Raw genomic sequence first — 27,164 nt, forward strand, 5'->3', positions numbered from 1 at the left:
CCGCCCCGGGACGAGTCCCCACCTCCCGACCACTCCTCCTCCTCCTGCTGGAAGGGGAAATATGAAGCGGCGGCGTCGCCGCGCTGCGCGGAGACGAGCGGGGACGCGGCAGCGGCGGTGCGGGCATCCTCGGGCACAGAGCGGCGGCGGCCGAGCCGGAGCCCTGCCGGGCCGGTGGCGTGCGGGGCGGGAGCCCTGAGGAGCGGCGGCGGCGGTCCCGGAAGGTGCCCGTGTCCCCGGCCCGCCAGCCGCCTGCCCCCCAGCGCCGGGCCGTGGGCTGCCCGCGGCGGCGCTGAGGCGCGGGCGGCGCGGCGGGAGTGGCGGCGGCCGGAGCGCAGGAGCGGGCGAGGAGCGCTGCGAGCGGGGAGATGTCCGCCCCGTACGGCAGCCTGGTGCGGTACCTGTTCCCAGCCCTGCTGCTGCACGGTGAGTGCGCTGCCGGCGCGGCTCGGCCCCCCAAAGCCGCTGGGGTGCGGGGGGCCCGGAGCCGCCCTGGGGGCGCAGAGGGGCGCGGGTGGGTGGGTGCGCTCTCCCGTGGTGGCCGCGGGCGCTGGGTCCCGCCTGCCCGGGCGGAGGATGGGAAGCGGGCAGCCCCCGTGGCTCTGCCTGACCGCCGTGTGAGCGGCACCGCTGTGCAGCACGCGTGGAGCGGCACCGCCGGTGTGGGTAAAACCGCGCGGAAAGCGCCCCGCTGCCGAGCGGGTGTCGGCGGATTGCGTTGCAGCTCCGTGGATGGAGCGGTTGGTCCGGGCACCTCACACAAAGTTTCTTTACTCACCTCCGAACTCCGGCGCGTTTGACCGAGACGCCCTGCGGGGCCCGCGTTCTTCCTCTTATCGGGAAGCGTTTTTTGGCGTGGAGATGTTACCTGGGAAGGCTTCGGTAGCAAAGTGTGCCAGCACCGGATCTTGTGCGCAACTAAAATTGTTTTGCTACAGAGCACAAAAATTCTCAGTGTTCTTACACACACTCCTGCTTTGACAGCCTCTCAGTTTAACCCTGGACTGACATCTCTCTGCAGGGAAAATTTTAGTGAGAAAAGTCAGCGTATTTAAACTTGAAAGCTTATCTTGTAAATTCGTTTTTAGGCCTTTAAACAGATAACTGATCTTTTCAGAGAGCCAGTGTTCTTCAAGAGAAACTTCTGAAAAGGAGGCAGTTTAATGAGCTGCTTAGGTATGTCTAACATTTGGCAGCCAGATTTGAAAAATCTGGTTATGATATCCTTCTGAAAGTGCGACTCAAGCTATTCAGCATCATTTTGGAGAGTGTTCCCAATTCTGAAGTCCTTTGTAGCATCCAGCCTCCATCAGTTAAATTTCTTAGGACCCCAAGCTTAGTCGTAAAAAGGGGAATTTTTTTAACTGTTAAAATGCAAGTGACCTACATGGATTCGGTGGGAGATCTGTGAGCTGGGATTGAGGATTTCAAAGCTATTCCTGGGGTTGATTTTGTGAAGCAGGGATTGTCTCTCTCTGTGTTTGTACAAGTGCTAAGCACACACTATGGTATTTAATAAATAATAAAGAGCATGGGCTTCTGATGGTATATTTTGTTTAGAGAAAGAAAGAGTAGGAGGCTCTGATCCCCAGGAGGGGGTCAATACTCTTCTCACAGCTCAGCTATGAGATCCGGAGAGCGTAGAAACATGTTTAGCTGAGCCAGAGCTGACAGGACGCCAGAGGTGTTCTTTAAACTCTGTGATCTGAGATGTAAAAGTTGAAATGGGAGACTTGAAGTTAGAGGGTAAAGAGAGGAGGTGTAATTGCAGGGTTGGACTCCCTGGCTCATCTGCTTGGAATTACAGAGCAGAGCTGAGTGCTGGCTGGAGCAGGAAACAAATCAGGGCCAGTGATCAGATCAAAACAGCAGCTGCCAAAAGAGGATGATGAAGAAAAGTCATCCATTTCTTCCATCTGCAGTTATATTTCACCAAACAACATAAACCAAAGTTCTTGTAGAAAGATACAACTCACTGCCTTGTATATGAAGACAAGGACCTTGGTAATGTAGCAGTCCACAGTTTGGATCAGAGTTTCAAGAGTTTGGAAACTACTGCCCTCTTACAAACTTGAAAATTATATCAGTGGCACTGCAATATAGCTCATGGAAATGTCTTTACCCTGTTGGCTTTAACTTGGTCTAGAGCTTTTCCATCCATGCCATAAAATCAGTAGAAGCATCCTTTGATCCGCAGCTATCCCACATTGCTAATGTGTAAGAATAACCAGCGATCCCAGGGGACTGCAGTGTTAAGCCTCTCTGCAGCATGCAGCATTTTCTTTATGGATTTCTATTGCATATGGCAGTTCGAGGGTTAAAAGTGAGTGAGTGTGGGTGGGTGGTTGAGGCTTTTTAGGGCTTAAAGCTTTGTGACAGAAGTTAAAATGTCCTGTAAGGCTCAAGCTTCTGCTTTCATTACATTAAGAAATGCCTGCTTTAACGTCACTGAGTTGAAATTTGGAAAAACTAGTCTTTATTAATCAAAATAAAACCTGTACATGTACAGTGTCACAAAAAAAAAATCAAAAAAAAACAGCTTTGCAGCTGGAAGTTGTCCATTATCAGTGTTTTCTTTGCTTAGACAAAAAGCCACAGAAGTTTCAGATGTCAAACACTAAGATCGTTCGAGTCCAAAAAACCTGAATAATAAGAGCTACGTTCAAGTGGATTTAAAACAAATTTGGGTAATTTATTTTGTAAATATAACCTTTTCTTTTTATAAATACAGGTGCTTTAAAAAAAGCTTTAGTATATTTCTGATTATGCTACTGTTAGAGTAATGAGTTAGAAACTTTAAAACAATTAGTTGATAACATCATGGAAATGGTACTAATAAAGACGATGAAAACAAGACTGATAGGCTTTTCAGAGCAAAACTTTTTATGCTTTTAAAAGTTCTCTGGCAGTGTTGCTTAAATTAGTTATATAGTAGTGTTTTATTTCAAAACTTTTTCAGGAAAATAATAAGTAAATGCATCAGGAGATATAAATACCCATAGCCATAGAGTGAACATATGTTGTGCTCTGTGCTAGAGACATGTGGTCTGTTTCCTCAGTTAAATAACGCATTTCAAAATCTGGAAGACAATAAAAAGATGGGAAGACACAGTGCTTAGTGTAAGAGTTGGAGAATTAGCAGGGAGAGTTAGAAGATGGACTAAATTTTATTCACACGTTTGTCAGAGTAAATTCCATTTCACTCATTTTTGTAGCTTGACTGTGGGCTAACTCAGTGGTAAGATGTTGATGTCATCAACAGAGAGGACAACTTTTTTGTGCTCTGTAGGGTGTCTGTAGAAAGTAGGCTGGCACACAGTGGGGCCCAAAAGTGCCTCACCTGCACTGGAGGCAAACACCGTCAGCTATCCAAGGCAAGGGTAGGATTTCATTAGTGAGATGACTATTTAGGGCTGGTAGAGGGCAGGATTATCTGTAGTGAGTTTGTTTAGCACTTTCTTCGCTTGGACACAAGTGCCAGGGGAGTTGGGGACAGCCAGCATGAATAAACCCCAGTGCCAAGGTGTGGGTACAGGATGGAGCAGATGCTCTGACAGAGGGCAGATGTTTCTTGCACAGAGGGCAAGACCAAACTACCATTGATACTGAACTGCACAGACATCCCAGCACTGCACCCATTCCTGTCAGGGGCAGAGTTCCCACTGCCCTGAAGGAAGATGGGCTTTAACCCTTCAGATTTTCATAAAGAAGCCCTCTTTCTGGGCAGTGCCATTTCACCTTGCACACATAGCAGCAGCTAATCCCAATTTAGAACTTCAGCTAAGCAGAAGTTAAGGGCTGTGTAACAGCTTGGCTCTTGGTTCTCTGACCTCTTCCAAGAGAGGGCATTGAATGAGGACCAAGCTATAGGGTAACAGGGGACCTCCATGCTGGCCCTGCCAGCTTTGAGGGGATTTCTTTTTAGCTGTCCCATGAAGACATACTTTGGATCCCTCCTCAGGATCTTCCATGCTCTTAAGCATTCATTTTTCCTCTCTTCAAAAGCTGCCCTTGGAAACTCTGTGTGCACAAGAGAGGCAACAGATACATGTGAAAGGAAGTCATTGTCCTGTCTGCTTCCCTGGCCATAAAACCCGGCTTTCCTTTCCCAACCCTTTTGTTTGTAGTAGCTAATTTGGGCCCCAGTCTTGAGAGGACTCTTTGAAGTTTCAAGTGCAGGGAAAACACTGGTAAACACAGCTCGTGGCTTGGTAACAGGACATTATATTCTCCATGGCAATTATGTAAGCTTGCACTGGAGCTAAAAGCCTGTCATAGGCATTATCTGACACTATCCCACATCAAGAAAGAGCATGATCCAAATGTCTATTTATTTAATTGTGCAGGGCAACTGCCCAGATAAGGAGAGCTATAAAGTTAATCCAGCCAATTTTTCTTTATCTGTTGTAAGGTTTTTCCAGTTTCAGACAAGTTCTAACTTGAAAAGAGGTTGCTGCAGGAGTAAAGCATGAATGTTAAAATATTTATGTCAGAGATTAAGCCATAGCTTATTTTGAACTTATGCTATCACTCCAGGTTGTTTTACTTCAAAATAAAATTTTGTTCTTCTGTATTTACGTCACTAGAAATTAGGGAGAAAAAAAAGTGGTTCCTGCTGAGCAATCCCAGTCTAAAGCCAGGTTTGAATCCTACTCTGAGGTAACATGTCTCCAACGATCTAGCAAAGGGTAGCTGTGGTTTAGGTTCTGGTAGAGACATTCATTAAAGTGATAAAATCTAAACAGTTTAAGATTATTTGCCTTGTGCTTTAGCAGTCTGGCATAGCTCTGAACAGAATTTGGCCTGGGTGTTGAGGCACAAATTAAATTAAAACTATCTGTGTTCAAGCACAACTCTATGTATTATCTTTGTTGCAATTGTACAGTATTTGCATGCTGTTTTTCAGAAAACCAAAACATTCATTCTAGCAGCTTGCAGTTTTTTTCAGAAATGTTGGCAGAGAGCTTTGTCATAACTATTTTTGAATCACATTTGGGTAATGGGCTGCCAACAGGTTGCCCTTTTAAGATCTGTACTTTACTTGCAGCTATGTGCAGAAATCTTTGAAGAACTTGAAAGTAACCTATCTTCCCTTAACAATTATTTTTATCTTGAATGGTTGTTCCCACATCAGATACAGGTTTATAGGTCAACATGAGAGCCTGAAGCCCTCTGTCTGGTGTGGTACATGCTCCTATCCACGTCTTACTGGCGTGGCAGCTGTGCCGGCCTCCGCTTTCCCACTCAGATGGATGTTGGATCTTGTAAAGTGTGATCTGAGATCACAGGCCCTCAAAGACCTGTGTGATCTCTGAGGGTCTGGGCAGGGATCCCCAGTGAGCTGTAGCACCTCTCATGCTAAAGCTGTGTCACTGCTAGGGCTTGATTTTGAAAGGGAAGCTGGATATCAGCTCATCATAACATGCTTTTGTTTTGCCACCTGGTATTTCAAGTGAATTCTGGAATTTTCCTTTTCCTTTTGAACTTGCTCCTTTGTGAAAACAAATGCTGTGGGGCAGGGGATACAATCACACCAATCTCTGGTTTGGTGTAGCTAAAGTGAGAGCCAACCAGACGCTTCACAAAATTATTGTTATTCGTCTCACACAAAGATTTTTTTGTTTGTTTGTTTGAATTCTGTCACACTTTTGATTAGTAGCATAGTGGGTGGATTTTTGGGTTTCTGTTTTTTAACAAGTGGGTAATATTCCTTGATAACACACAAAAATTCAAACAGTCAGTCAGAGAGAGTCTGAAATATTCTCAGTTGAGTCTGAGATACTCAGTCATGGAGATACTGAAACCTACCATCTGTCAGTGCTATAGAGAATAGCAGACTTGGATCTCTCTGAATGAAAGTAATGGCTCCAACTATGTTGCAACTGCATCTACTATCCAAAGTGGGCTTCTCAAGAGTCATGAAATTCTTTTCCCAGTTTTGTGAATGCATGTTTTAACCTTGAGCCTTTCCAGCAATGTCTCATTTAACATGGCCAAATGGATCTTTTAAAATAAGTGAATCATCCCTGTAGTCCCTCAGTTTTGCAGAACACCTCGTGTGCACTGCCGAGGGTGGGGCAGGAGGGCACTGCACTGCCTCTGAGCACCTGCTGGGAGGAAAAACACAGAAGATGGGGTTTGATTTACTGCTCTGTGTGGGGAGCATATCACTGGTCTCAGTATTTGACCTGCAGATGGTACAAGGGGAAGTTACATCTCCTTTGTGTGGCAGCTGTATCTACAGGAATATGTCAGTAACTACAAAAGTGTTGAAATTACTTCTTTGTAAGGAAGAAGTTTGCACTAAATTGAGTAGTTACTTGCTCCAGCAAGTCAAACATAGGTAAAGGTCCCATTGCTGTCTCTCAATTTTATACTGTATTTCATATTCTGATATTCTGGTCCTGTGATGTTGTTTAGCATTACTGAGAGCAGCCCCAAGGACAAAGACTTGGAGGTGTTGGTTGATGAGAAGCTCAATATGTGCACTTGGAGCCCAGAAAGCCAAATATCCCAGGCTGCATCCAAAGCAGAGTGGGCAGCAGGGCAAGGCAGGGGATTCTGTCCCTCTGCTCTGGGGAGATCCCACTTCAAGTTCTGTGTCCCATTCTGGGGTCTCCAGCATAAGAAGTTCGTGGACATGCTGGAACAAGTCCAAAGGAGGCCACAAAGATAGTCAGAGGGCTGGAGCACCTCTCCTGTGGCAATAGGCTGATAGAGCTGGGGTTGTTCAACCTGCAGAAGAGAAGGCTCTGGGGAAACCTTAGAGCACCTTCCAGAACCTAAAGAGATCCTGCAAGAGAGCTGGATAGGGACTTCTTACGGAGGCATTTAGTGATAGGACAAGGGGAACAGCTTTAAACTGAAAGATGGCAGGTTTAGATTAGATCTAAATCCAATCCTTTCTTTCTTTATGAAGAAAGTCTTTACTGTGAGGGTGAGGAGTCAGTGGAACACGTTGCCTAGGAAAGTTGTGGTTGCCTCATCCCTGGAAGTGTTCAAGGCCAGGCTGGATGGGGCCTTGACCAATCTGGTCCTGTAGAAGGTGTCCCTGCCCATGGTCAGGGGGAAGTGGAACTGGATAATTTTTAACGTCTCTTCCAACCCAAACCATTCTAAGTTTGTGTTTTCTACAACTCTCCCTGTGTCTCTGCAGCCATCATTATGTTCTCATGCCTCTCTTGATTACCTGAATTTGTTCTTGCCTTCATTTGTCACGGTTGGATGGATAGAGTCCCAAACAAATACCCTCTTTCCTCTAGGCCTGTCAATGGAAATCTCCCTGCTATTCCCTAGCTGCAGTTTATCATTTGCAAGTTGCAGACAGAACTACACTCATGTGACATGGAGAGCTGAGATACAATTGCTTCTGAGCTGTATCAAAGAAGACACTGTATAATACCACATAAAGTTTGACTCCTTTTCAAAAACTCCTTCTTTTTATTATTTCCTTCAGGGAATAATTGGGACTGTCTGATGTGGTTACTGAGTTTTTTCTTTGATATGTGCACATACAAGATGGTGTCCTCCCAAAGAAGGATTTTTGCTTGAAGAAATTAAATCCCCAAGTATGTCTAAATGAATAAATCATTTCTAAATGCATCTGTATTCATGAGTCATATGGCATGAACTAGGCAAAATACAGCTGCATAAAAGCAGTGGTACAATAAATATGCATTGAAAATAGCCCGTTGAACAATTTCAAAACTTTCTTCTGATGGCAAATTTCAAACGTTCAACAACTTCAAAGGAAATGCGAATTTTCAAAGTCTTTTTTCAATGTGAGATAATTTGTCTGCAGGAGACACCATGTTGAAAGATAGTGCTGGTGGGTACAACCTCTGCCACGTACCTTGCATGGACATGAAGCACAGAGCCAGCCTAGTCAATCCTGCCTCTCCAAAGATGTAGTCAGTTCAAGCAGAGCATCACCCTGTCATGCCCATACTGTTTCTGGCTGCAGAGTGGAAGCTGTTTGGTGCTAGCATGAGTGACTCGGCTCAGCAGTGTAGAAATACCTGAGAAATCTCTGACATCCAGAAAGGGAGAAGTACTGATCCCCTGAAAATCAGGCTTCTGTAAGGGCATCTCAGGCAGTGTGCTCAAATATCAAAGTATTCCTAGTATTTATTACCCTATAGAAAGCAAGGCCATAAATTCTCATTCACATTGAAGAATTGTTTGTTACCTGCAACATAACAAAGCTATCAGTTTTTCCAGAAAAGATTTTGTGAGGTTGTATTCATTAATCTCATTAAATCCCAGTGTTGTTCAATGGTGAGCACTGTTTAGGTTAAAGTGTTTATTGTGTTCTTTCTGATCATTTTTTACCCTGTCTCCTGGACAAGTCTTTGCTTCTGTTTAGCTGAGGAATTGCTGTTTTTAAATGGTTGACATGTATTTATAATTTTGGCAATGCCATTTTCCCAGGTGCTACCCAAGTTTCTTCCAGAAGATCTAAGACCTAGCCAACATAATAAATCACCTTTTTTCCCCTTTTTTTCTCTTTTTTATTTTTTTCTCTTTTTTTCTTCTTTTCTTTTTTTTTTTCCCTTTTTTTCCTTTCTTTTTTTTTTTATTCTTTCTAATAGGAAATGGGAAAGACTTAAGAAAGTGTCTACCTAACACTAGGTATGTGCCCAAATGTCAGATGGGGCCTGGGGCATAAAGCATAGGATCCTGTACTGGGTGGTTCCCACTGGTGACCCCCAACAGCCCCATTTCTTATCCAGGTCAGCTGAGAAGGCAGCGGAAAATATGGGGATGAATCCCAGACCCTGCCCCTGGAAGCTTTTACAGTGAGACATCCCTTCCTGAGATGGCTGCCCCAACTTCCCAGGCACCGAAACAGCCCCTTCACCCCACCCCTTACCCATTTTGTAGCCCTCTGGTGCTCAAATTACTTCTGGCAATGTAATAGAGTTTCCAACATGTTATGTAAGGTTCATGTTTGTCACCTTTTAACCCCTAGATGTGGGGTTTTCTTTTGATCCATGTTTTCCAACATATCTAAGAGCAGGCTGTGTCGAAAAGAGTAAAGGCACATTCCTTTTGAAGCTATGTATTCATTTTGCTCAATTAATATTGTGTAGAGAGCATGCTAGTAAATTTTGCATGTATACATTACTAGAAACCAAAATTACTGTGTGCTGGAGATAAAGTTAGCTTTTGAAATTCCTTTTCCCCTTTAAAATAAAAATAGAAGGATCTGCCTTTAATTGACCACCTCAGTCATCACAGAGGCTTCCTGTGTGCAGAGGCTTTGCTTTTAATATCTGTTTTCCCTTGACTTTAAAGAGTAGTCTTTATTTTCAAGTTTATTATAGAAGTGTTCAAATTAGAGGAGGGCTGAAACCGCAAAGTTTGTGTCCGGATCTGGATGCAACTTTCTGAAAGTTTGAAAGTCTAGGTTTTTGATTGTCCTGACCAGAGATTACAGAGGTGTCTCTAAAGTTCAGTTTCAGAGCCACATCTCCTGGGTGTGGAAACACAGCACTTCAGTTTGAGCTCTTTTCCTCAGTTTATTTCATAAATTTATTTAGTGGCTTATGACAGAAAGGAAGAGCTTCCCTTTTTTTTTGTTTGTTTGTTTTCATAAGAGAAAATAAATGTAAACAGTATTTGCCCAGACACATAACAATATGAACAAGTGTCATTCAACACAAAATGGTCACAATGTCCTTTATCATATTGAAGCCCAACTCAGCAGGGTCTCATGATGTAATTTACACTTTCTGTCACAGGGCTGGGAGAAGGTTCTGCTCTCCTGCACTCCGACAGCAGGACCTACCCTCGGTCCTTGGAGAAGAGTGGTCCCTGGAGGGCTTTCAAGGAGTCACAGTGCCATCATATGCTGAAACACCTTCACAATGGAGCCCGCATCACCGTACAGATGCCTCCCAATATTGAGGGCCACTGGGTCTCTACTGGGTAAGGAAAGATAAAACAAAGTGCTTGGGATGGGGAAGAGAAGATGATAAAAAAGCAGAGAGGGAGGGATGAATATTGCCACTTTCAACAACAGAAATATTTTCTTTAATATGGTGATGCTCTAAATTCCAGATGCTCTCTCTATGTTTATGCATAAAAGGAGAAGGAGCAGCATTATGAACATTAAAATAGCGTGCCATAAAGCTGTCTTGATGAATCAATTTATTGTCTGGATTTTAAGCAGCATGCTGTGAAATATCTTTAAATCTCTCTGAATAGGAAAGAGCCTACCAAGCTGCCAAAATGGATGCTCATTCGAACATAACATTGTACTATATTTGTCTCCATGCTCTTGATCCATTGAATGGGTTCTTGTTTTCCGAGCATGGGTCTAGCTCAGGTTTTATTAGCAAAAGAAATCAAGAAGCTGTATTTCACTAGTTCTGTTGCTCTTTGTATCTGGTGACTTGTGTTTCAGAGAGCTGTTTTGCTTTCTGTGTCTCGGCAGGCAATATTCACAAGCTCATTGGAAGTGACTTGCAGTAGGAAAGACTGGGGTTTTTTTAACAGAAAGGAGTGTATTTCAGGATGAGAGGAAATGGTCGCAAGTTCCACCAGGGGAGGTTTAGATTAGATATTAAGAAAAATTCCTTCACTGTAAGAGTGAAGAAATTCAGATATTCAGGCATTGGAATAGGCTGCCCAGGGAAGTGGTGGAGTTAATGTCTCTGGAAGTGTTCAAAAGACGTGTGGATGTGTGGATGTGGCGCTTGGGGTGTGGCTTGGTGGTGAACATTGTGGTACTGGGTTAAAGGCTGGACTCAATGGTCTTAGAGGTCTTTTCCAACCTTAACAATTCTACAGTTCTGTTTGCATTAAGCAGTGAAGAGGTGACAAGGGGAACAAGTTTGAAGGCACAGGAGGGCTTCCTACAGGAAGTGGAATTTAACTGCCATTTACACTGCCAGGAAAAAAAAAAAGGGGGGGGGTGGTCATTGGGAAGAAAGAGAAAGAACTGACAGAACCTGAGTATTGTTGAATTTTTAAGTGGAAAAGCTCAGGATAGGATCCTGCATATCCACAGCAGACCAGAGATCATGGAGTTACACAGAGAAGCTTCTAGAGCAGCTTATAAGCCAGTTCTTTTTGCTGTTCCCTGGACATATGACATTTCACTTTCTGATGTTATCAGTCGTTCTGCTAAATCTACCATGCAAAAGAGAGCAATAGATATTAATAAGCTGCTACTATTTTCAACAAAGAATTGAGTCACATGGTGGTCCCTAGACAAAAGGCAAAAGCAAAACACAATTCAAAGTATTTAAGCCTACAGGATAAAGCCTTTAGTAGATATGATCACCATGAAGCAGTGTGTTAATAGCAGCAGGGGGAACTGTTGGATAACTGGCAGGCCACAGATGCCTAGTTCCTATTTACTCCTATTCCTGCTGGAGGGATTTAAGCACCCTTAAGGTGTCTCTGTGGACCCACGTGGGTCATGTTGCCCATGATGTGCCACCTTGCTAAAATTTTGTTTCCGCACTTCGTTTCCTCCCACAGCTGCGAAGTTAGAGCGGGCCCGGAGTTCATCACAAGGTCTTACAGGTTCTACCACAACAACACCTTCAAGGCCTATCAGTTCTACTATGGAGGCAATCGCTGCACCAACCCCATCTACACCTTGGTCATTCGTGGCAAGATTCGCCTCCGGCAGGCGTCCTGGATCATCCGCGGCGGCACCGAGGCCGACTACCAGCTCCGCAGCGTGCAGATCATAAGCCACAACGAAGCCGTAGCCAAAAAATTGAGCGAGTTGGTGAACCAGACGTGCCCTGGATTTATCCCAGGAGGTAGTCCCTGGGAGCACAATGTGAGCTATGATTTGCTGAGAGAAGAGAACGGCTGTGAATGCACCAAAGCTCTGAATTTTGCCATGCACGAGCTGCAGCTGATCCGTGTGGAAAAGCAGTACCTGCACCTCAATGTAGACCACCTTGTGGAGGAGCTATTCCTGGGAGACATTCACACTGATGCTACTCAGAGGAGGTTCTATCGGCCCTCTAGTTACCAGCCTCCTCTTCAAAATACCAAGGTACGTGTCTGGGGGTTTGCATGTGTCCTCGTTTTAAGACATTGCTGATAAAGCCCAAATCACTCAGTTGTTCTGAGTAAGTGCACTGATGTAACCTAAAATCTACATGTGCTTCTAATACAGGGGGTTGATTACAGCCTTAATTAACAGAAGATAACAGAACTGACTTTGTGAGAACAGTAACTTTGCTGCAGTTTATGTGACTGCAAATATGGAAAAAAAGTAATCTCATGAAGTAAACTCAGTAAAGGCCACTCTGAAGATGGAATCAGAGACTTGTAGGCAGAAGTGGGAGTGGTTGGCTGGGACCATGGCTGTAGGCTAGCAGCTGAGAGCAAGGTTTCATATAGAACTGAGATAGCAGAAGAGGAACAGGCTCAGTGGATACTTCTATGGCTGTGGGGGCAACCAGGGAGAGAGGAAATCAAATATGAATATCAGCAGATGGAAGTCGGGTTATCCATAACCTGAAGAAGAGACAAGGAAATTGGAAGGTAAACACATGGAAGGGGCAGCATGAAGGGGAAAAAACTGAAGGACTGCACAGGTCGTGGATCCAGACGTAGGCACACACATTAATGAAATGAAAAACAGGTGAATTTTGAATGGGGCTCTAATTCCATTTGATAATTCAGTTTTCAAAGGGGCCTCAGAGTGCCCTCAGTTTCATCGGGAATTGATCAACCCATAGTAAGCTAAATAAAACTGAAACAGGAAGCAGAGACACTGATGGCCTGTAGCAGGAAGGCTGTTATAGATCTTTCCTGCTGACATTTCAAAGGCAAGCAGCAACTGGAACCACATTGCCAGGTGCTGCTGCCATCAGTGTGCTCCAGCTGGGCCCTGCCACAGCATCACTTCCAGCTAATGGGTTACCACCATTTTTAGTCATCGCATCACAAATGGTTCAAAAATCAGTTACAGCTTATCAGCAATAGCAGGAAATACAGCATTGTGTGATCTGCCTTTAATTGCTTTGTAGCCTGGCCTAGGGATCATTTTAGTCCACAGTTGACTGTTTTGCTTTATGAAAAACTTTATGAAAACTGTGGTAATTTCTGTCATTCTTATGCTGTCTTATCCTGTCAAACCAAGGGCAAGTTTGAGTATTCTTTTTGAACTTACCTTCCCAAAATAGAGAGTTTCAGCAGCAGATGATGTACCACAGCACAATCCTCTGCAAAATTTTGGTTTTTTTTAATTAACCACATCAACTTTACTGATTTGCGTGTGAGGGTTCTTTGCTAGATCTCTTCCTTACAGGTATCTGTAGATAGGAATTATCAGACACCAGCTATATTGTATCTATTCTAGAAAACGTTGTAGATCTTTTTCCAGCTGCTTGAAAGAGAGACAAAATCTTGATTTAAATCACTGTAGCTGAGTAGTTTTTCTGGTCTAATCTAGATGTTTTATTCTGGGCTGATATATAAGACAGCAAATGCCTACACTTCCACCTTGTAGTAATTTCATTACAGTCAGAGCAGTCAGATGTACTTTCAGACACCTTTAGAAAATTCAGATTTTTGTCCAGGCCTGCTGTAATTTTAGGTAATGATTTTCTTGCCTGTGTGTTCTGCTACCGTAGCATCCCTTTTTCTCTCTAAAATATAGTGGCTCTAAAATACAATGTTCAAATTTAAGGGACCAAATCCTGCATAGGAGAGGTGTGTTTCTTGAGACAGGTTAGCTAAGAGGAGCTGGGCCTGCTGGTACTAGGCTTTCAGCATGATATAAATAGCAATACCATAGAAAATGAACCTTTACTTCAGCTACCATGAAAGATTCCAGGATGTGGGTTTGTTGGTTTGCACCTAAGCATGAAGATCCCTATACCAACAGGTTCTCAACAGGCACTCTGACCTACAGTTTGCCAAAAGCAGGAAGAATAGTAACAGAAGTGCTTTTTCCCCTTTTTTTTTCTGGAAGTCCAGGCAAACATACTGTTGAAAGGTTATAACCCTTCCTTTTTGAACTCTTTTCCTTTTTTAATTGTTGCTCCACTGGGACCCAGCTGAAAATGAGTTTAAATGCTAAATTGAGTTTAAAACTACAAGTCACAGACTCCTCTGGAAACTGGACACCATGAATAAATAGAAACGTTAAATCAACTTGTTTTTTTAAGGTTTCTACAGTCATACCAAGAGGTTGGGGAGGCCAGGAAATTGCTTCTGAAGTGAATCAGGTGTATTGTGTGGAATCTTTCATTTAAGGCTTTTTTCATTTCCTTTTTATTTATTTCTATTTTAGACTCATAAAGGCCTGCCTAAAATAAGTTAAGAGGATTCACATTTTGAGTTAAATTTATAGCTAAGCCTCTATATAGAAGAAGGTTCCACCCAGCCCAAGAGTTTACACAGCCTGTAAGTTGGATGTGGTAGCCACATTCATTACTTATGTGGTTGAAATGAACAGTAATTAAAAACAAATGATTGCTGGATATGTTAGGAATGCCAAAGCCACATGATCAGGACTTTAAACAAATAGAATTGGACCTTGCCCAAATTCCTGCAGCGATTTCACCACGGGATGGTAAATCAAAAGGGGTGTCCAAAAACCAGACAGCTTTATGCTGAGCTACAAATCTGAATAAATTCACAGATTACTGTATCTCAAGTGTTCATATAGAATCAGGGAGCTTATAAAAACATATAATATGTCATCTCTAAAGGCTTTACGAACTCTCTTAGATAAGAACATACCTTAAACAAATTCCTCCTGTAAAATATGTGGAAGTTCTTGAGTGCAGATGATGAATAGGTCACTATATAGATTTATCTTGGCTGTTCTCTAACCTGGCTCAAGGTACTAGTTAGGACTGGCTGATGAATGGAGATGAAGATCTTTGATGTCTCTTGACATTGCAAGTTTATTGAGTGATTCAGGCTATCACACATGGAGCTTCTTCAGCCAGCGTGAGGGAGCACATGGCTGGGCAGGGCAGGATGGGGGGACTGCTTGGCCATCATCACATATGTTATACAAAATTTTCCCAGTTTGGACAACATCAGGGAGGCTGCCTGGTTAGTTGTAATATCACAGAAGTATACAGGGACTTGTAGCATGAAGAAGGCTTGAATGCAGTATTCATTTTCTGTGCAGGACAGAAAATGTCTTCAGAAATGTCTGCTCTAAACTACAGAAAATGTGTACAAGAGCAGTACTGGGAGACTTATTTTACATGTAATTGCCTCAGCAATATTGCTTTGTAAACAAAGAACTCCTTGTGCTATTTCATCATGTGACAGAGTAACTGGAAATATCAAAGCAGGGCTGTGATGACCGGTCATTCTGATTAGATCATTACTTAGGAATAAGGCTATCATGGCCAGGAACATCACAAGAAATCTAAAAAGCACTCTAGGATAACCTTCACTCTTTGTCATGCTCAATCAGTTGCTGGACACACTCTTTCAGTAATATGTTTTCCCTTTTAAATGTGACTAATGAATCAATTCTCTATTACAACTTTATTTACCTCTGGGACCTGACTTCCAGCAGCACCTGGAATTTGCAGCTGATACAGATTCAATGTATGGAGAAGGACTGGTTCTTGAGCTTTCCTTTAGTCAGGAAAGAGCAAAGTGTGCAAGGTTTCCTGTGCTTCTCAAAAATTTGAGTCTTCATCTCTTTGAAATACAATGACTTCATCTCTAGGGGAATGCTGTGTACTTGTGAAGCTCCAAGGGAAATGCAATCATAAGTTAATAAATAGATGTTAAACACATGAAGTGCCTCAGAGAAATATGCAAAACTCAACCAAAAAGCACAATTTTGGCAGACAAAACTCCTTTGTTTGTCCGAGTGGTGCCACTAGACTTCTAGATTAAGGCAACACTCGAAGGGTGCCTTTTGTCCATTTTTACTTGAAAAGAGCTCTTGGTTAGGAAAATTATGAGGGGAAGCAAGGTATGAATATTCAGAAGAATGCTCAAGTGGGTTAACTCCAGGTTTATGAACAGTACCAGTGTGTGTGGTGCCCTAAGGAGATGAGGGTGGCCCCAGCGCTGTCGGCTGTGGCCTTGCACCTTTGAAGGTGCCACGTCTGCACTGAGCGCTAGCTGCTCTGCAGCTGCAGTAAAAGCCTGCCACAACTCAAATGCGGCACCAGGGATCAAAATTAACCATTTAACCTAGCCCAGGCCTCCAGGTCAATTCAGCATATGTATCTAAACTACAGACACCTTCCTTTGGCATATTAGCACAGTGGCTTCATCTTTTATAAAAGGGCAGGGAAGACTCAGTGGTAATATTGCATGGTTTAGAGGGCTAGATAGGATGCTTTTTAAGGGCATAATAAATACATAAGGCAGCTTTATTCAGGAATACTTTATTCTTGAAAATGGACATTCAAGCTGTCCCTTCGGGTTTTCCAGGAATCTTTTTTGTTAATACTTCATAAAACATTCATTTCACCATAATTTAGTATCATTTTAATGGGACAGATGACATGCAAGCACATTCATCTGAGAAGTCTGGTTTTCTCTTTGTTCTTGTCTTTTGCCCACACTAAAGTCATTTATACAAGAAAAGAACAGCCAGAAGACTTTTGCATTTCATATTGGTGTTGTTTATTTCGGTTTTATGCAGGGTTGTGCAACAGAATCAACATCATAGATCAGACAGTTGTGTAATGGTAGTGCCTTGAGATTCCTTCACTATCTTTTCCTTCATAAGAGCAGTTAATAAAAACCATTCCTCAATATCTTAGAATATATTTGCAGATAAATCTGAGCGTATCTCCACCCTCCTTCCTGCTTGCAGCACCTCTGTTCCCTACCAAAAGAAGTATCCATCTGACAACTCTGCAAAGGAGTTACTGCTCTCTCCAGCATTTTACTTGCCTCAAGATTTTTAATTAAAGTTTTAAATCTTCGTTTCTCTTCATTCCATTTGGCAGGCTGAGTTATAACTGTGTCAGCCGTGCTTGTCAACTCCCCAGAGCCAGCCTAATGCACATTAGTCAACTCAGCCTCATATGAGGTCATGCAAAGCCTGCAAATTATCACTTTTGTACTGGAGAGAATTTGTGGTCGTTTTTTAAAGTGTTGTCTTGGTCTGCAGTTATCTACAGTGGTGGAGGAGAGAGCCTGATACTATCCTGAGCAATTCATAAATGTGTCCTTCCTGTGGACTTGGCTCCTTGGCAGTGTGAAGCAAAGTCATCCAGCTTTTTTTGTTGAGCTGGAAGCATTTCCTTGAATTGATGTTCTCCCAAGAATTTCCATTTATACTCATCCTGGCAGCACTAGTTACTAGCACTAACACCTGGTACTGTGTTTCCTTGGGTGGTGAGGCTTAAAGCATCCTGACCAGGCATGATTCATTCCAGTCCCACCAGTCCTGCCTGTGACACGTGGTATTCAGGAGGTGTGCAAGGCCATAGCTGAGTGTGGCTTTTCTTTCCCCTCTTTTACAGCACTTCCCCTCATGGTAATATGTGCATTCACATGGCAGAGGTTTCTTACCCCAGCTTTTGTGGCTGTTGGCCCCTACAACATCCCAGGATTCTGGTTAGATCTGTGCTGCACACACAGTTCAAGCCTGAGCCTGTGCCTGAGGAAATCCAATGCCTGGTCTCTCATCTCATGTCTCCCTGCAACAAGGATATGCTGGGTACAACATGACAGACCCAGCCACATGCTATGTGGCATAGCCAATGTCAGATAATTAGTCTTAGGCAGTCTTAGAATTCCACAGAACTTAAGAAAAAATTAAATTGTGCTGGGAGTATTTCTGACTGTCCATAGCAATTGGGAAAAAGATGAAGGAACCTCATCTTTATTTGCTTTTTTAATTGGAATCCCCCATGCTTGGCTTCCAGAGCTCTCTGTCCTTATTACCACTTCAGCTGAGACAGCAGGACAGAGTGATAAGAAAGAATGTTGGTGGGAATTTTTAGATCCTAAGCTATTTTCTCCCCAGCTACACGAACTGAGTTTTCAGCCAGAGATTCAGGCTTGTTTTGGCACACATGGCTTTGTGGATTAGTTCAGAAATTGGCTTTAAAGAAACACCTGGAAGGATGAGGAATATTGTCACTATGGGTTCGGCACTGCAGAGCTGCAAGGAGTCACCCCTCATGGGAAGGAATCTCCCAGCTATTTTAGGGCCCAGTCCTTCTAGCAAGGCCCCAGTATTAAAAATACTGCACTGTGCACCTAAGATAATCAAAATGTAGAACCGATGTTCATCCTCTCCTCTGCTTGTTTTATTGCTATTCAGTTTATGTCATGCCCCAATGAGCTTTTTACTAGAGAGTTCTTAATCCTGTTTGGACTCAAATGTCCTTTGTCTCTGTTCCCTGTTTTCTTTGAATGCCTGTTTTTAGAAAATAATCTTTCCCTGAAACACATGGAAAGGGAGTGATTTGCAAAGCCTCAGATAGTGTAATTAAGAGCCAAGAGCAGCTGACCTAAAAAAGCAAGAGTGAAATATACAGTCAATTGTTAAACATAAATTACTCCATAATTAAGCCAAATTGCCTCATAACAGAACTAGCTTTTTCCCTTGTCCATTACTTGGGCAAAAAATCATACTGAGGGAATTTATACGTGGCATATTCTTCCACTAAGAAGTTTATAACATTGTGAAAGATAGTATCACAGCAAAAAAGGTTTATGTGGGCTTAGATTCAAACGCTGGTCTCAAGAAAGCAATGGATTCAGAGTATATCCAGCAAGGGGCTGGAGCCAGCTGGTGTCTCACAGCTGTGAAAGGGATGTTTCTGCTTCCTCCCTCACCACCCCAACTTCTCCCTGCTGCACTCAGTTCGATGCAAAAAGTTTCTGGTTACCTCAGCCCCTTCATTTGTGCACACTGTCAGTGACCACAAGGCCATCAGTGGGACATTCCTTAGCAGCCCAGCTGGCCAGACCCTCACAGCTGGGGCAAAGCCTTCACAGTTAGAAGGGCTGCACAGAGCTGCAGTAGTTCAGCACCACAGTGGTCAAAGAACTACAAAGGTGAACTACAGACAAGTAACAGAGAGTTGACAGGGACCTTCCTGGGGTTTGCCAAAGGAGTCACCTCTGCTCACAGTGTGATGGTGGCCAGTGGTGACCAAAAAAGAAAACAGGCTGAGTTGTTGTTTGGTTTTCTTCAGGTTTTGAACAAGGGCAACAGGAATCCCTGGTTCCCAGGTTAAATTGCCTTGGCTCACAAGCTGGTTTTGGAGGATCAACTTCTGGGAGAAAAATGTGAATGTAAACCAAACCAGTACACTGCTCTGCCAAGGTCTCCTCTAGGAGATGATAGAAGCTTTCAAATTCACTTCAGAAGAGAAGGGACTGTAACAGAAATTCTCTCCTACTATTGATGGATTCAACTTAAATAAGTTATTTTTAGTTTTATAGCACTTTTTCTTGCTTTCTGGCTTTGTGAGTGGGGCAATTACAGCCATAAAGTTACATCAGTGCCCTTAATGTGTCAGGGAACAGTCCAGCAAGTCTGCCCCATGGCAGGACAGAAATGTGTGGTTAAAAGGCACTGGCATCTTCATCTCCAGAAAAAAACATTATTTCTCTTACAATTGAAGATACTTTTTGTGGATATATCTGCACTAACTTCACCAGTTGCAGTTAAATTACTCAATTAAATGTTCTTTGTATTTCACTAAGGTACTGACAGACCTCAACCTGCTTGCACAATTTAGCTGAAAATAACATATCTTAAAGTTTGGTAACAAGTTCCACAGTGTTTGGAAAGGACTACATCCATTTTTAGAGCATGTCAGCACATGTGGTCTCCAGAAGATCATGTGTTTAGGGGTGGAAAGACCCTCGGGAGGTCACCAAGTCCAACCTCCTTCCTCCTCAGAGCAGGGCTGTGGGCCAGCAGTGGTTCAGATCAACCAACACAGATCCTGTGCTTTCATCTCTCAAGGACTCTCCTCAATCCTTCCTGGAGAGAGGGAGGTGCACTGGCAGGTTACTCACATCCACCACATTCAAGCTGTGAGGTGTCAAGCTGAGGTGCACTGAGTTAAGAGCTAAAGCTCAAGATGCAGCCATCTAGGAGATTTACAGAAATACTTTTTCTATGTACACCTTTCCAGCCCTCTTTTTTGAGGCCTCTCTGAGCACCCTCTGTAACATAAATGCTCATATTCACGGCTCTTGCTTTAAAGTCCACATGAGCTGCTATGAAGTCAGCGTTTCTCCCCTCACTGCCTTCAGCTCTGGCTCACTTTAGAGGTGACATTCACACCATCTTCATTAGTGCCCTGAATTCCTCCATAAAATGACTGTAGGTAGCTTCAGAGAATCAACTTACAACACCCACAATATGTCTTTTACACGTATTAAACAGGGTTTATATTTGCCCCAGACCAGAGAGTCATCCAAAGTCTTTTCAGCACTAGTGAATTCAATGAAATGGCTGCTGTTCTGTGTCCCTAGGATGTAGAATAATGGTCTATGCAAAGTAGCTATAAATGATGTTGCTCAGAAGGTGGAAGCCTCAGCCTGAAATTTCTCCACAGACTTGGAGCCTGCAGGCCCCTCCTCAGACACCCCAGGTACTCACATTTGGGGCCAGGGGTGCTTGGCTGCTTGGGGCTGCTGCATGGCCCACAGTGGTGAGCCACCCTGGAGCTCAGCATGTACCACAGCCCCTGTTCCTGCTGGAGAGGGCCATAATAAAGCTTTCACCGTGTCCAGCAGCAACCAGCCACATCACACACCCCCCAAACTTGTGTTAGGGCTCAGCAAAGCTGAAAGAGTTTAAAAAGCACTGGTTACTATTCTCCCAAGGTGCCATCCAAAAAGAGAGAAGTCCTTATAACACCTATGTTCATCTACAGTAACAACTAAAATTAACAACTAAAAGACAGGTAAATAAGAGTTCAGCAAATGTATTGATTTCTGACACAGGCATTGCAAAATCCCTATCATCCTAGTAAATTACCATCTGCCAGCTTCTTGTATGATTTGAAGGATAAAGAGAGCCTTTTCTAGATCCTGAACTAAAATGTTAATTTCAGATAAATGCAGACAGGAGAGTTAATTTCTTACATGCCCCTCTGCTGTGCAGTCTTATGAATACAAAACCAAATAGTACCACTAACAAGATCAGAAATGACAATGCATTCCTTAAAGTGTGGAGCTGGTGTCACTTCAGCATGAAGTGGCTGGCCTGATACACTGCTCTGTATCCCAGGTGATGCCAACTGAGGGTTCCTCTCTGCTTTGTTTCAGAACCAGGACCACAACTGCATTGCCTGCAGGATCATCTACCGCTCGGACGAGCAGCACCCGCCCATCCTACCCCCCAAGGCGGACCTGACCATCGGGCTGCACGGAGAGTGGGTGAGCCAGCGCTGCGAGGTGCGGCCGGAGGTGCTCTTCCTCACTCGCCACTTCATCTTCCACGACAACAACAACACCTGGGAGGGCCACTACTACCACTACTCCGACCCCATCTGCAAGCACCCCACCTTCACCATCTACGCCAAGGGACGCTACAGCCGCGGAGTCCACTCGTCCAAAGTCATGGGTGGCACGGAGTTTGTGTTCAAAGGTAGAGTAGCTGGATACAGTGGGGAGGGAGGTAGTTATGGACCAGAGCAGTTTGCTCATAATGACTTGGTTACTGATGATTTCATTCCGGGATTTTCAGGAGTTCATAATTCTTGGGAAGTTTGCAGGCATTGTGTCAATGCCCAGCCAAACTATACAGCTGCATGGCATTTCACACCACTGAAGCAATACTCATTTGAGGCAGAGGTCCTTAAGTACACACAAGAAAATAAGACTCCACATTACTTAGTGATCTTGAAGGCCAGTGGCCAGACGTCAAGCCTCTAAGAGAAGTGGTTAGATCTGTGTCCTGGGGCTCCTCCCGTAGAGAGAAAAAAGCATCTTCAGAAGGCATTTCAGATCTGAAGGGGTATAAATAATTTTCTCTGGAAAACAGATGCAGCAGCATGCATCTTTTCATGTGCTCCCAAGGGGCCCTCAAGCAAATAAGGGTGTCCCTAAAGACAGCTCTGATTAAAGATGCCAGAGCAAAGACAAAATGTATCCAACCCAAACCCATCGGGTACTTTGGAAAGCAGCTCTCGGTGGTGACGCCACCCACGGCTGAGAAGCTTTCTTTTGCAAACAGCCCCATGGAACCATGCTTAAAAAGAGCTCAGGGGCCTGAGCCACTCACACAAACAAACATCTCCAAAACACAACATCCCACCACGGCACCAGCCCCAGCGGAACCTCTGGTAGCCTCAAGCCCTCTGTAGGCTCTTCTCCTTATTTCAGTTACCACATTATAAGTGTAAAGCATCTTACATGGGTCTAATTGTGAAAAGCATCCAACTAGAAGAAATAATTTATTTATCTGAGATTTTTCGTAGGAGGTGGGAGATACCCTTGCCTGTCAGAACTTTGGCTCTTTAGAGCCGCATGTGCAGCATGTCCCAGCTCAGCTCCTGGCATCAAATCCAGCTTGCATTTCTGGTTTATATTGTGCCAACGTACCTTACAGATCAAGGTCACTAATTTGGGCTTAGGAAAAACTTTCAGGTTCAATTTCTGTAAATTACCTTTTATTCCAGCTAGAGTAAATAATGTGAATTGTAGAGCTATTGAGTCAAATGGCTGTTTGTAAAAGCTCAGGAAAAGCTCACAACAAATCTTACTATAAAATGATCTGCAAGAGAATTTGGGATTTTGGTATATTGGGAGGCATGAGGGATGGTTATTTGCTTCTGTTTTGGTAGCACCAATCCATTCAGATCCCTTTTTCTTGATATACAATGTCAAACACACACCAGGAAAAATCTCTATTCAGCTTCTGCAGGCTCATTCATTTTGGCTTTTCTCAACTTCTTTAACTTGGCTAGAAAATGAAACTTTATATGCCTTAAACTCCTTTGAAATACAAGCAGGTTAGAACTAAAGAAACTGCAGCAGTTCTACATTTGATACTGCAAGCTGCAGCCAATGTTGAGAGATGAGGAAAAACATCTTTCTGTAGGTCATCTATATTCTATAATTCATGCAAAAAAGGACAGGTAGTATAGGATGATAGTGCAACTGTGTTGTTTTACAGATTTCCCAGTGAGAAGTAATTATTTTATTAGGTTTGCAGGGTAGCTAGCAAATGTTAAGAAATGATGAAAAATATGTGATAAATGCCCCACTTACAAATTAATACAGGCAGTAATAAAACACGAGTAAAGTTTTATTGTTTCCTCTTTTCCTTATCTCCTAGTACAACAAACCAGGCTTTATCTGTGAAGGATTGTCTGGAATTTATGAAAAGCTCTGCTTAATCTCTGGCTGAGATACGTGGCCATCGGGTTTTCTTCAGCTGAGTTGGAGGGGGGTTGTTCTTTGCAAAAGCAATTTTTGCACAAAGACATTAAATGGTGCTCCTAGATTTGCTGGCCACACCTGTAATGTGAAAAACAAGTTTAAGAAGAAACAAGGGGAGACAATTTTGATTTAACAGGTGTGCCCCAATGTGCGTGTTGGCTTTGCTGTTGTTTTCGTCCCTCCGCTAACAGCTCCCCTGTTCCTCCCTCACAGTGAATCACATGAAGGTCACTCCCATGGATATATCCACAGCCTCGCTGCTCAATGTGTTCAACGGCAACGAGTGTGGAGCCCAGGGATCCTGGCAGGTTGGGGTTCAGCAGGACGTCACCCACACCAACGGCTGCATCGCGCTCGGCATCCGCCTGCCTCACACCGAGTACGAGATCTTCAAGATGGAGCAGGATGGCCGGGGCAGGTACCTGCTCTACAACGGCCAGAGACCCAGCGACGGCTCCAGCCCCGACCGACCCGAGAAGAGAGCCACTTCCTACCAGATGCCTTTAATTCAGTGCACCTCATCAGTGCCCAGACCTGAAGAGTCACACGAGGAGAATAAAATCAGGCTCTACAGCAGCAGGGCACCGGAAAAACATCGCAGCACCCCAGCTCTTGCTCTGTTGTTTATTTGTACTGTGTCATATTGGGACATTCTCAGCTAGAAGCGAGGAAAACTTATTTGTCATGACTACAGAGCCAGGATTCCACCAGACTGGGGGTTGTTTTTCCTCAGACAGAAAAGGACATTTATTTTCTTGATGCACTTGAATGCCTGAGAACTGTTGTTCTTTTCCTTACTTCCCTCTTCCTCCTCGAATCCCGAACGGCACTCGTTTGATGTTTGTGCTTTGAACTTCATCCAGTCTGATCCCTGGCCTGACACGACTGCACAAAAGTAATTGCACTTTAGGACTGCAGACTTCTGGGGGGAGGGAAGGGGTCTCCTTTTGTTTTGTTTTTTTGTTAACTGCTGGGATGAACTCTATGATCCTGCTTCAGTCATCTCTGCCATCTTACTGTTGTGGTACTCTTATCCCCAGTGCCTGATTTCTCATCAGAATTTAGCTCTGGGGAAGGGCTCGGTGTTGTGCCAGTACTGTGATAGCAGCTTCCCCCTCTGACTTCACAGCTCTGATGTAGATATGTATATAAGGAGGAAACCCACAAAGATTTATCTTGCCATTATCTCACAGCTCATAATACAGAAAGAATCAGCAAATCAACAGCCCTCTGTTCAAAAAGTGCTAAATGGTTGATACCCCTAATTAAAACAAAAATACTCCAAGTAATTTAAGCTATTTTTACAATCATTAAGTTGCAAAAATAACCAGTGGTTTAGTATTTTCACATTCAATTAACTTGGCTGTGTAATTGCTTCGAGGCCTCCCTTTGTATCTAGAGAGTAGCTACAATGAAGCCCCCTCAAAGCCAGCCAGCAGCAGCAATTTTCCTGTCAGATGCACAGAGTGCAGGTAAGCTGCCAGTACAAGGCTGCAGGAAACACTTCCCATATTCCTGAGGCCTTACAAACTCCACGTGCAGTACTTGGGTGAGCTGGGTGGGCAGAGTAAATAAATGGGATCTAATGTGTTCTGCAGCCCTATTTAGCAGCGTCTTTTTAGTCATCTGACCTTGTGTAAGAACAGAGAAAAGGGTTACAGCAGCAAACACACTGTAGCTCCTGGTAAAACAAGAAAGCAGCTGGAAACACCCCCTCAGATGGAGGAACACCAGCCCAGTCTTCGAGAGAGAGGAGCAAGACATGCACTAATGCAACCACGTCCTTCCTTTTCTCCTTGCGAAGTGTCCCAACACATGCCACGGTTTCATGGAGCTTAAATCAGCATTGGTATGGGGAGACACTGCTGGGAAGGTGGAGAGACACAGCCTTCAGAGAGCATTTGTCAACTAGAGCCTGCCCTGGAAACTCTCAGGTTTCCCTCAGTGGTGAATACATCCTTTTGTGCACTGATGCAGGTCAGAGCAGACTCTGGAAGCAGTAGGGGAGATGTTTAAGGCCAGCAAGGGGTTGGAAGTTCATAGATGAGCCACGTTCCCCTGCTTTAATGGGGAATGAACTGAGAACGTAGCTTAATCGTGTGTTTGGGCTGTGGCTTTTACTGATGTACACATTTTGGCTCACAGGAAGAGAAGGAACGTCTGTAAGAAACATAAGGAAAAAGGTTGTAGTGTTTCTTCACAGCATAAGCAGCTGCTAGCTGCCCAGCCCAGTACTGTGTCAGAAAAAGAACCTTTAATGTATTATTTTCAGTATCCTAGGGAAAGTATGTTTTGAGCGAAAGTCTTTCAACTTTACATAGTGAGTCTTCATACTGACTACTATAGCAAAAGCATTCCTTGAAAACATGGATGTGACTTTCCTGAGAGTTGGAACAGAATGAGTTCACCTAGTTTTGAGACAGCAGGAACACAGGGGGAAGGAGCAGTATCATGAATAGATGCACTGCTGAGTCAGACCACATCTTTCATATTTTTCCTCAGACAAATAAAAACTCACAGAAAACTGTTACTTAAGAGTCAGGAATGAAGCTCTGGTTGGCTCAGTAATCACCAGACAAAGTATTTATCCATCCTTTTAATGTTAGATCCTTCTTCAGCCTGTTGGAAGGATCTGAAAGCTGTGGTGAATTGAGCCCAATGAACAACAGCTGTTCTGATCAGCATTTCTTGATGTATTTTTTGCTCCATGCAGTCAAATGTACTTAAGAGCCAGCTCTGGATCAGTTGCTGGTGGGGAGCACAGTTTTAACTAGAGGGTCAAGAAGGAGGCTGGATGCCTCTGACAGAGTAGTTATGAACCAGCATGGAGTTTGATTTACCTAGATTGAGTTTTGTGTTCAGCAGAGTGATACCAGCATTTCTCTAACTGGCTACTGAGCTGTTACAGTCAAGCAAGTCCCCTAAGTACCTGCTGCATTTCTGACTTCTGTTTGAGATCTAGCACCAGGAGTGAATTCACACTTGGGTTTTTTTTAAAGGATGGGTACTGTGTGGCATTCCTTAAATCACACAAGACAAGCTGCTTTTACCACCATTGACCACTCCCATGTGGTCCTATCTCTGAAAAAATATCCGTGGTTAGGAGTTGTCAGACTGTGTCACTGGCCTGTGCAAGTGCCACACACACTCGATCCCAGCTGAAATCTGCACATCCTTGTGATGCAGGATGAAAGCAAAGACCAAAGGAGCTGTTCCACAGCATGATTTTCTATACTTATCAGGGCAATCATCTACAGTTTGTTAGTGCCTTGTGACTCCTCTGTAAATTGTCTAATGTCAAAAATATTGCAACAGTTTCAAGAGAAAGATCTGTCCAGTTATAACCTCCAAAAGCACATTCACGTCTCAGCTGTTTTGAATCACAGACTTGCAAAGGTCTAGGTTTTAAAAGGTTTATGGTTAGACTCCATGAAAATGTAACTCACTGTACAAATTGTACCATAAATGTTCTTTTTCCCCCTGTTATTTAAAGACACTTAAAAAGGAAGTATTTTTAAAAGGTCTTCACAATGCATTACATGAAATCTGACTGGGGACTTCTGTAGTTTATTTGTAGTGTTGACAGAAACAATTTTATGATCTGGGTTCTTAGCATTTGCTGCACCAGCTTACCTCCACGTGCCTGTATATTTTTAGCCAATACAAGTCAAGTTGGACAAAGCTGTAAGTCTTCAGAGTGCACAGTTTATGTGCTGGACTGTATTTTCTGTGAGGCTTCTCCTTGCTTGCTGGCACAGAACGAGGAGCTAAGCTTACCCCCTCTTTTGGTTTCATCACTCACTAAATTAACTGCTGCACAGCACCAC

The 27,164-nt window shown here is 43.6% G+C and overlaps 1 protein-coding gene and 1 long non-coding RNA gene across 3 annotated transcripts in view; one reads left to right on the forward strand and one right to left on the reverse strand.

Annotated features, from left to right (window-relative positions):
* Window positions 1–929, reverse strand: part of LOC113459237 (uncharacterized) — a 37,537-nt gene extending 36,608 nt beyond the window's left edge. For both annotated transcript variants that reach the window (XR_012581970.1, XR_012581968.1), the window contains exon 1: window positions 779–929. This is a non-coding gene — a long non-coding RNA (uncharacterized LOC113459237). The remainder of the gene's footprint in view (window positions 1–778) is intronic.
* Window positions 17–26,883, forward strand: APCDD1 (APC down-regulated 1). Its single transcript, XM_074548458.1, has 5 exons — window positions 17–426; window positions 9,744–9,930; window positions 11,491–12,022; window positions 21,220–21,541; window positions 23,551–26,883. The coding sequence occupies exons 1-5, from the start codon at window positions 369–371 to the stop codon at window positions 23,997–23,999; spliced, it is 1,548 nt and encodes a 515-aa protein (XP_074404559.1). The 5' UTR covers window positions 17–368; the 3' UTR covers window positions 24,000–26,883.
* Window positions 26,884–27,164: the final 281 nt, after the last annotated feature.

This window comes from Zonotrichia albicollis, chromosome 1 (genome assembly GCF_047830755.1).
Source record: "Zonotrichia albicollis isolate bZonAlb1 chromosome 1, bZonAlb1.hap1, whole genome shotgun sequence".
In the NCBI taxonomy this organism is placed as follows: Eukaryota; Metazoa; Chordata; class Aves; order Passeriformes; family Passerellidae; genus Zonotrichia; species Zonotrichia albicollis.